The sequence below is a fragment of the Pistacia vera genome, unplaced genomic scaffold (assembly GCF_008641045.1).
Source record: "Pistacia vera cultivar Batoury unplaced genomic scaffold, PisVer_v2 Contig349, whole genome shotgun sequence".
Lineage (NCBI taxonomy): Eukaryota > Viridiplantae > Streptophyta > Magnoliopsida > Sapindales > Anacardiaceae > Pistacia > Pistacia vera.
Genome location: NW_022196167.1, coordinates 33,624 through 42,636, shown reverse-complemented (window position 1 = coordinate 42,636; position 9,013 = coordinate 33,624). Strand labels below are relative to the sequence as shown.

General features: G+C 39.7%; 1 protein-coding gene across 4 annotated transcripts; it reads right to left on the bottom strand.

Annotated features, from left to right (window-relative positions):
- Positions 1–1,492: 1,492 nt before the first annotated feature.
- LOC116139229 (actin-related protein 2/3 complex subunit 3) lies at positions 1,493–5,122 on the bottom strand. 4 transcript variants are annotated; one of them, XR_004129422.1, is made up of 6 exons: positions 4,760–5,122; positions 4,190–4,236; positions 3,788–3,896; positions 3,443–3,712; positions 2,150–2,346; positions 1,493–1,915 (listed from the first exon to the last, which is right to left on the bottom strand). XR_004129422.1 is itself a non-coding variant. In XM_031424902.1 (5 exons), the coding sequence occupies exons 2-5, from the start codon at positions 4,190–4,192 to the stop codon at positions 1,894–1,896; spliced, it is 411 nt and encodes a 136-aa protein (XP_031280762.1). In that variant the 5' UTR covers positions 4,193–4,236; positions 4,760–5,122; the 3' UTR covers positions 1,891–1,893. The 4 variants fall into 4 exon arrangements, 3 of the variants coding, with proteins under 3 accessions (XP_031280762.1, XP_031280761.1, XP_031280763.1); XM_031424902.1 differs by lacking the exon at positions 2,150–2,346 and having other exon boundaries at positions 1,891–1,922; XM_031424901.1 differs by lacking the exon at positions 1,493–1,915 and having other exon boundaries at positions 1,956–2,346.
- Positions 5,123–9,013: the final 3,891 nt, after the last annotated feature.

The following is a 9,013-nucleotide window of genomic DNA, read 5'->3' as shown; positions in this document are numbered from 1 at the left end:
AGACCAATCAGAATTCAGGAAGGTTTTTTGCCATCTGGATGCAGCCACGTCCCGTAAGGACGAAAGGGGTAAGGCCATCATCAGTGAGGTAGGTGAACGTCAGGCTTATGAGTGGCTAGGAATTATCCACCTGATGAAGCCCTACGCTATTTAAGGATATCTCTCGTGCAGACAACCAATGGGAAGTAGGTTAGGAATTATACCACACCTGCCCGCACGTAGAATCATGATTATCAGCTTGAATCCTCCAACTATAAATAGAGGGCTCTCCTCTATTTTACGGGATTGGTTCATCCGCCGCTCAAAACATATACCCATTCTCCCTCTCTACATTTATTTTCTCCATTGTAATCCAACTCGGCGAGTGCGACCTGATTGTAATCACCCATTAATATAATTACAGTGGATGTATGAATCACCTTAGAGCATTCGAACCACTTTAAAAAGTGCTACCCGTTCAATATCTCTTTTTATGCTTCCATACCACGTGTGATATCTAAGTCCGCATAGCACTTCACACGCATGAATAATTGGTGTCAAAATCAAGCATCAACAGTTTGGCGGTAGAAGGAGGGCCTGATTTAGTATCCGCTCTTCATCAGAAACCTCTGACTGATCCTGTCCACCAACAAATGGCTCGCAGTTTCGAAACTGAGCGAATCAATCTCGATAATGAGGAAATCCCCTAGGTAGAGAATGACACTTCTCCTGAAGTACCGCCAGTCCAGCAGAGTATCATGGCGGATATTCTTTCAAGCTCACAACTCGACAAGGCCTTGATGAATTACCTGGAGAGGTTCAACAATACTCTCCAAACGGTTAGCCAGAGGCTAGACCGTTTGGACCGGGTCATACTGTCAGAGTCTAACGAAGTGGTATTGTCGCCAAAGACACTTTCAAGTCATGTGAAAGCGCTTAAAAAGGCAAAGGCCCATATCGCGCACACTGCAGCACATAAGAGTAAGGGGAAACAAATGGCGAGCAGTGGACCAAAGGGCTCCGAGGGACTAGCGAACACCGGTCACGCAACGGATAGAATACCTATGGCATTGCGACTTGGTGACACTGTTAGTAAACGGTCCCGTATACGCAGCGGAAACGAAAAATAAAATAACAGGATCGTTTACAANCACCCCTGTTACCAACCAATACTATCTAAACTTCTTCATATCCAGAGCACTAGAATCTCTCTAAAGTCAAGAAATTTACAGACTGCTTTTACTAAACACCAACAAAATTACAGCATGACAATTAGGTCTACGTTCACCCGCACTTCATAAGACCGTGCAAATAAAATACATGATAATTATGAATAATGGGTAAATAAGAGTTGTTTTCTTTTTTCGTTTAATTATCAACGGTGTGCCTTCTTTCTACAAAAATTATTCAGGTCCTTAGAAAATACAGCTCATATTCAGTGCATCATATTATCAGACGCCAACATAGAATGGCATACGGTCAAGGCATAATCAGTTGTATCGATTTCAGAATTTCAACAAGGCCAAAGTTTAGTTGAATTCATATAAACAAAGAACCAGAGTTTTTCAACATCAAAGGCTAAACCCAGATCATATAATTCTAGAGAGACATCCTCCAAACCTATTATCAGCTTCAAACCTTTAGCAGTGCATGACAGTCCATATGAACATCAAGGAACATGTGTATCTCTTATCTACATAACATGAAAATCATATCAAACCCTAAACTGCTGATAATCTTAATACTCAACCGAAAAGGACATCAGAAATTGATATGGCAATGGATTAAGTAGAAATAATACATGGCTTATCTCTTATGTCAAAAAAATGAAATGTAACCCCTCAACTTGATTGCGAACTGCCTTCATTCAAAACCAAATTATCCACAATGCAACCTATGCAACTTTTTTTATCCCTATCCTTTCTTCCTCCCTTGTCTTTCCCCTCAAAGAGAAATGAAGAAAAAGTGAACAAATATTTCCATAGAAAAGATATAATGAAGTTGGCAATAAATATGTTAAACATTTGTTTCTCAAGTTTAACTACCAATACAAGATAGACTCTTCAATGAAAAAGATTTCAACACTGGGGATCAAGAGACAGTTCAAAACAAAAAAAAAATTCACAGCTTATCATTACAAATGATCTGCAACAGAATTTTTACAGCTTACCATAAGAAGAATTCGTCAGGCAGATACCAGTTGATTGGATATACAGCAATATATTCAAGGAACAATGATGTTCATGAATTTCCTCTTGGCAAATGCCAACCACCATTTATTTGGAGTGCCATTGGGTCTATATGTAACACTCAACAGTCTCCCACTGGTTTCCTCTCTTATCTGCTTCAGATAATTCCTAAATAGCTCTGCATTTTAGACTCCAAAATTTAAAAACAAATCAACAGATCAATGTCTAAGTACACTCAAAGCAGCCAATCATATCCCATTGTGCCAGGGATTGTGCATTAGACTGAAACAGAACATTTGACAGTTTACAGAAATGCCAACATACCATACAATAATATGATTGTGAAATAAGTAATTCTAGATTGAGATTAATGCATACAGATAAATAAAATGTTGGTTTTTTTTATACCTAAACGCCTAGTAGAAAAGAAACTATTTTCCAATGTTATAAACTTGAACAACTTTTATTAAGAACTTCAAACTGTAATGCCATATGATGATGCAATAGGTCATGCCAAAAATAAAATCGATCATTCAAGGGGAAGATTCACTAAGTGACTACACATAATTGGATATTGATCATGACTGTAAGGCAAGCATTACAGTCTCAGCAAAGTATCTTCCAGAAGAGCAGTACGACACTTACAACTTTTTCATATAACCTTTTCATACAACCCTGATGTGGCAACTCACGATAGGTCAGTTCACAGTGGGTCCCGTCTACCTAATTGCGAGCTGCCACGTCAGAGTTGTATAAAAAAATTGTAAGTATGGTTTTATTGCTTCCAGAAAATTAGAAATAATGAAATACACTGAAGACACAACAAGGAAAACCAGCTTGATTATGCTCATGATTATCCTTCTTTCACATATACTCTTCAATTCAGAGAAACAAGCTGAAAAACACAACAGGGAGGGTTGTTTTAAGCCACTACATGGATGACAATAATTTGAGATAACAGACAGATCATAATCATTTAAGGGTGAAATTATTATTGAAACTAAGAAATTTACAAGGCAAATGTAGGAAGAGATATAGCATGGATTATTTTACAAAATTAAAGGAAATTAGTATAACAAATAAGGGTAAAAACATCTTAAGTAAAATTCTAAAAGGCAACAATATAATCATGAAGTACAGCGAATAAGATGACTAATTAAAAATGAAACAAATGATGCAACTTGAAAAAACCTATACAAATTCTTCAGCAATGCAATAAGCTCTATGACATACACGTAACACTAAACACATAGATAGACATGAATGAGCTTTACCTGCTTCCTGTTTTGATTGAGGAAGAGGAAAAAGGCCTGGAAAAGGAAAATTAGGCTCACCAGGCACAGGAACCTTTTCCAAGCCCAAGTTAATGATGGCTTTGGTTCCCTCAGCCAAGGTTCTGCAGCCCTCAAGCCTCTTCAAAGCCACATTTATGTAGAATGTCAAATATATAAGAAGCTTATCAGCTGAGCTCTTAATATCAAAGTTTCTAAAGAAGACATTTGCCCGAAAGAATGTGATAGCTTCATCAACAATATCAGTTCTATCTGCACAAAACACGTGTCAATATCCACAAACAAAACCAAAAGAATAAATATTAGAAAATAAGATAAAAATATAACCTTGATCGGAAGCTGGAGCAGGACCCTTTATATGGCTTTTCAAAGGAAGTAAAGGACATCCACAAGCCTTAGTAACTCCTTCCTCATCGACAAAACTTGAGTGATAAACCTATAAAACAACACCATCTCTAACTTCTGAAAAGACATTGTTCACTTACATAAACCCTAGAACTAAGGCACCAAGCAAAAATTATTCAAATTCCTAGTTTTCCAAAACCCTGAAGGCCATTGAACCCATTTAGCAAGCTTAAGTTCAAATTGTGATTAATAACTTATGTGTTTAATATATAACATCCTATTTTAATGCTTTATCATCACAAGAGAATAATACCCAATGATGAATAGTCCCAACAACACATAGAAAATGTTTAAGAAAATTAAAAATTAGAAAGATCCTCATACCATTTGTTAAATTGAAGCTTAAAAGAATCAGATTCTGCTCAAAGTGCCTGCAAAGATTAACACAGCAATTTATAGCACAACCAAAATTTGTGAGGAAAATCAAAATCAAACAAATTTAAATTGAATGTTTACTCCTTAACATGTCAATGGATCGGAAATTGAATTACCAATATTTCATCACACTCTAACAAAATCAACCAAGAAAAATATCTTAATGCTGTGTTCTTATGAAAAATAATTAAAGTAACCTAAATCAAATTTTGATTTATCACATCACACAAAATTAATTTCTAGGTCACGGAATATTTTCCCGGGAAACAGACCTCCCTGAAAACAAACACATAAATCACATCTTCACACAAAGAAACTAGTAACGACTGAATAAACAATGCTGAATTCCTACATTAACCATATACCAATTAAAGTAGCAAACATTGAATATTGAGCAAAGTGAAAGCAGCCACAACACACAATAACCAAAATCATATTAACAAATTTAGAAAGCAAAAGGAAAACAACGTCACGATAATTAAAAAAAAAAAATGCGGAGAATGGTATTAAGTAACAAACCTTTCTTGTAATCGACAATTCAGAGAAGTGATTTTCGACACGATTCAGCTAATTGAACTCAAACAAGAAATGGATTGAAATTTAATATGATCGCCTAAAGTGTGAGTGAAAATTAATTATATAAATTAAAGTCCAACAACAGGATTGCAGAAATCCTTGTTTCGGAGAGAGACGATTCGTGAGAGAATAGACTTCGGAGAGAAACGATTGGGGAGAGAAAATAAGTTACCAGAGAAGAGGGAGAGAATCAGGAGAAATGGGAGAATTAATCTGCTTCTATACGTTATTGATTTGGGAGCTGATAATTTCGTTTTCGATGGGAAACAAAAAGGGAAAAGAAAATACAAAAAATTAACTCTAAAATATTTGGTAAGAACAAATAAAATAACAATAAGTTTTTCATTATTTCAAGACTGTATATCAAACATGTTTTTATATATTTTTATAGTTGAATTTTTTTTTTTTTGAATATTGTATCAAACGTATTTTTAAAATTTTTAAAATATTAAGTGTTGTGTGTTATTTTTCCATCAAGCTCAGAATATCACGTGATTATAGCCCGATCCGAAACCAGCTCGACTTCACCGATTATCCGACTCAGCATAAACTCGACCCAACACAGGCTAGTCGCGAACACTTCGTGCGATTGTTCAATCAATTCCTAGATAACTTCAGATCCAAGATATCTTGGAAGGGATCAGATTGACAACAATCGTTGTGCAATCACAGCGCCCAATCGCAAAAATATCGAAGTTGCATTTCAATTCAATTATAATCCATTTATTTCCGCTCTTTCCTTTGTACAAGCTTTGTATATGAACCCCCTCAAACAATGAGAAAGGGGTTGGAAAATATTCCTAGAATTTCTATTGTAAGCTCTCATAGCAAATACAAAAAACAATGGACGTAGGCTCAAGAGTTCATCTCGCCGAACCACTTTAAAAATCTTTTTGCCATTGACTTTACTGCACTCATTATTCATTCATTGTTGGTTACTCGTAATCACGCACACACCAGTTCCGATCCCGCCAAGGTTGATCGGATCACTCTAGTTAGTGCAGATTTCTGTATCAACATTTTGGCGCTAGAAAAAGAGCCTTCGCCCTCAGAAATTTTGGCAAACAGCCATAGTGATTTAACCAATTCAGGGCCATGATGGTGTGTACAAGATCGAAAACCACCACCAGAAACCACGACAATGTAGAGACCACCAATCAAGAGGTGCAACAGGACGCCGCTGGGCGTCGGTCACCAATGCCGCCAACTCAACATGTCACAAATAACCAAAGGGTAGGGATGTCAAACCTCGAAAATGGCCAATTGGTGGAGATGATCAGAACCATTGTTGCACAAGCGGTGCAACAAAACATGGCTGAATTGAGAAATCAACAACCAACCACCCAAAATCTTGACCAGCTACGCTTCACTGATACCACCCTGATGAGTCAGAATTTAGTTGGAGACCAGTCCGGCTCATCGGTGCCAAGGGGTGACCAACAACCCCAACGTCACAGAGTGCACTCCGCTCACGAGCATGAGTCTCGTGGGCAAACTAATCCTAGGAGATGGCTAGGGAAACAACCAATGGGTGAAAGCGAAGGTAATGGTCGCCCACAGGACGCTCGACCTGCTCGATGGTATCCCCAACATCAGCATGCCGATCTTAACCCACGCCCAAGACAAGCTTGCGAGACAAGTAATGTGCGTCAATCTGGCAATGACCGACATTCCAGTTATAATCGATGTCGTGAGCAACACACTGAAGAGCATGTTAGCACTTATCAACCAAGCCATCATGACTCAAACTTCACGCAAGAATGAGCGTAATTGAGGGGGTTCACAAGCAACAGATTTGCGAACTCACTTGCTCGAGGTAAGGTTGAACAGAGCTAGCCAGAGCGATCACAATGAAGACTTAGATCGTGTGCAAAAAATGCTCGACGATCTAAGAGCCCGCCAAAACAGTGCGATGGAAGAAATATTGAGTTCCCCTTTCACAGAGGAGGTTCGTCAGGCCCCACTTCCACAAGTATTCAAGGCACCGGAGAGTAAGTTTGACGGGAAAGTAAACCTTAGGGACCACCTCGATAATTTCAATGACCTGATGGAGCTGCAACAGGTTTGTGACTTGGCGAAGTGTCGCTGCTTTGCAGTCACATTAGTAAGGGATGCCAAGAGGTGGTATAAAAGACTCAAGGTGAACTCCATTAGTTTTTAGCAACAATTCTCCTCGCTGTACTTGTAGCAATTTCAAGCGAGGAGACAGTTCGCAATGTTGCTCAGTTACTTAAGCAATATTCGTTAGGAGAGAGCGAAACATTGACCTCATATTTAACGAGGTTCCAAAACGAGCAAGCAAAGGTCGGGGATGCACCTGAAAAGTCAATCCAGACTTTATTAATTACAGGAATCAGGCCAAACACGTAGTTGTGGAAAGAGCTCCAAAGTGAAGATCATGTGAGTCTGGCGAAGTTTTATCAGATGGCTGCAAAGCACCAACGAGTAGAAAGCTTGATAATAGCCCTAGCTAGAAGCTCGCCACGAAAAGCCCCGAACAAATGACAAGATTGCCCATCAGATAAGCGGAGCGGCCAAGACCGCAATGATAGGGATTAGAACAGGTCCTAAAAAAGACAAAAATAGATAACCGCGGAGATAGGCAGCCCTTCCTGCGGTACTCAGAATATACTCCCTCATGCAAGACATAGCTCACATCTATGAAGTCTCCCGTGAGGCCAAGAGACTATCCGCTCCAGAAAGAACCGGGGGGGGGGGGGGGCTTTGGGCAAAAGAGATCAACAAAAATATTGCCAATACCACCGAGACATTGGGCACAACACCAACGAGTGTCGAGCTTTGAAGGATGTCATCGAAGACCTGATACGGAGGGGCCATCTAAAGGAATTTGTTAAGGAGGCATCAGCTCGCGAAAATATTGGCGAGCAAAATAACCAGGTCTAGCAAGCCCTAGCCAACGCCAACAATGATATCCTGGTGGGTATGATTTACAAGGCCCTCGACATAGCGGAAAGCTCAAGGCACACCCGTGAGTAATATGCTCGCGAGGCTAGAACAAATTCGGTACCCCGGGTTATGAGCTATGAACAGAAGCCACCAAAGTGGCCCAGACATAAGAGCGAGGTGGTAGGATTCACTGTTGAAGAATGTGAAGAATCCCCTTCCCATAATCACGATGCAATCGTAATCGCAGCCAGGATCGGTAATGCTAGAATACTAAGGGTGATGGTCAATAATGGAAGTGCAGCGAACATCATCTTCTTGGGAGCCTTCCGAGAGATGAGGTTCACAGAGAGGGACTTGAGGGCGCGTCCTTCGCCACTCTATGGATTCATCGGGAACAGCCTAATCCCCAAGGGAACGATCGACCTTCCCGTGACTTGGAGGGTAGAACCGAAAATCAGGACAGTAATGATTGAATTCTTAATGGTAGATTGCCCAACCACATATAACGTCATCCTCAAAAGGCCGATCTTGGATGATTTGAGCGTAGACACAATAGTTCACTACCAAGCAATAAGGTTCCTAACTCCCGAGGGAGTCACGACGATCAAAAGCTACAGGAAAGAATCTCAGGAATGTTACAACCGAGCCATAAATGTTGCACTAAAATGGCCACTCCCAAGGACAATGGTTATTATAGAATCTAAGCCACACCGCAGACCTCTTGAGGATAACATAAATCCTTGCATTCATAAAGAAGAGCTAGTAATAAGGCCGACGGAAGAGCTACTAGAAATATGTGTTAGCGAGGAAGATCCAACTCGCGTACTGAAGATCGGCAATAGCCTAAGCAAAGAAATGGTCGATAATCTGGTGGGGTTTCCGAAGAAAAACCTCGACGTGTTTGCATGGGTGCATGGGGATATGGTGGGGATCAGCCCCGAGGTAATGTGTCATAGGTTGAACATCGACCCAAAAGCTAGGCCAATAAGATAGAAAAGAAGGTCTATGGATGCAGAGCGCTTTAAAACGCTCAAAGATGAAGTTGACAAACTCCTGAACATCAACTTCATTAGAGAAATAAAGTACTCAAATTGGCTCGCCAACCCAGTCCTGGTTAAGAAGTCGAACAACAAGTGGCGAACTTGTGTCGACTTCACAAACTTGAATAAAGTATGTCCCAAAGATAGCTTTCTGCTACCACGGGTCGACCAACTAGTAGATGCGATAGTTGGAAACGCATTACTTAGCTTCATGGATGCATACTTGGGATATAACCAAATCTTAATGTAT

Bases quoted from the DNA above. Each gene is read 5' to 3' on its own strand.
- LOC116139229 (XM_031424901.1), bottom strand. The intron at 3,713-3,787 runs GTTATATTTTTA...TGTTTTGTGCAG, and splicing joins TGCTCCAGCTTCCGATCAAG to ATAGAACTGATATTGTTGAT. The intron at 2,347-3,442 runs GTAAAGCTCATT...TCTAAAATGCAG, and splicing joins TCAATCAAAACAGGAAGCAG to AGCTATTTAGGAATTATCTG.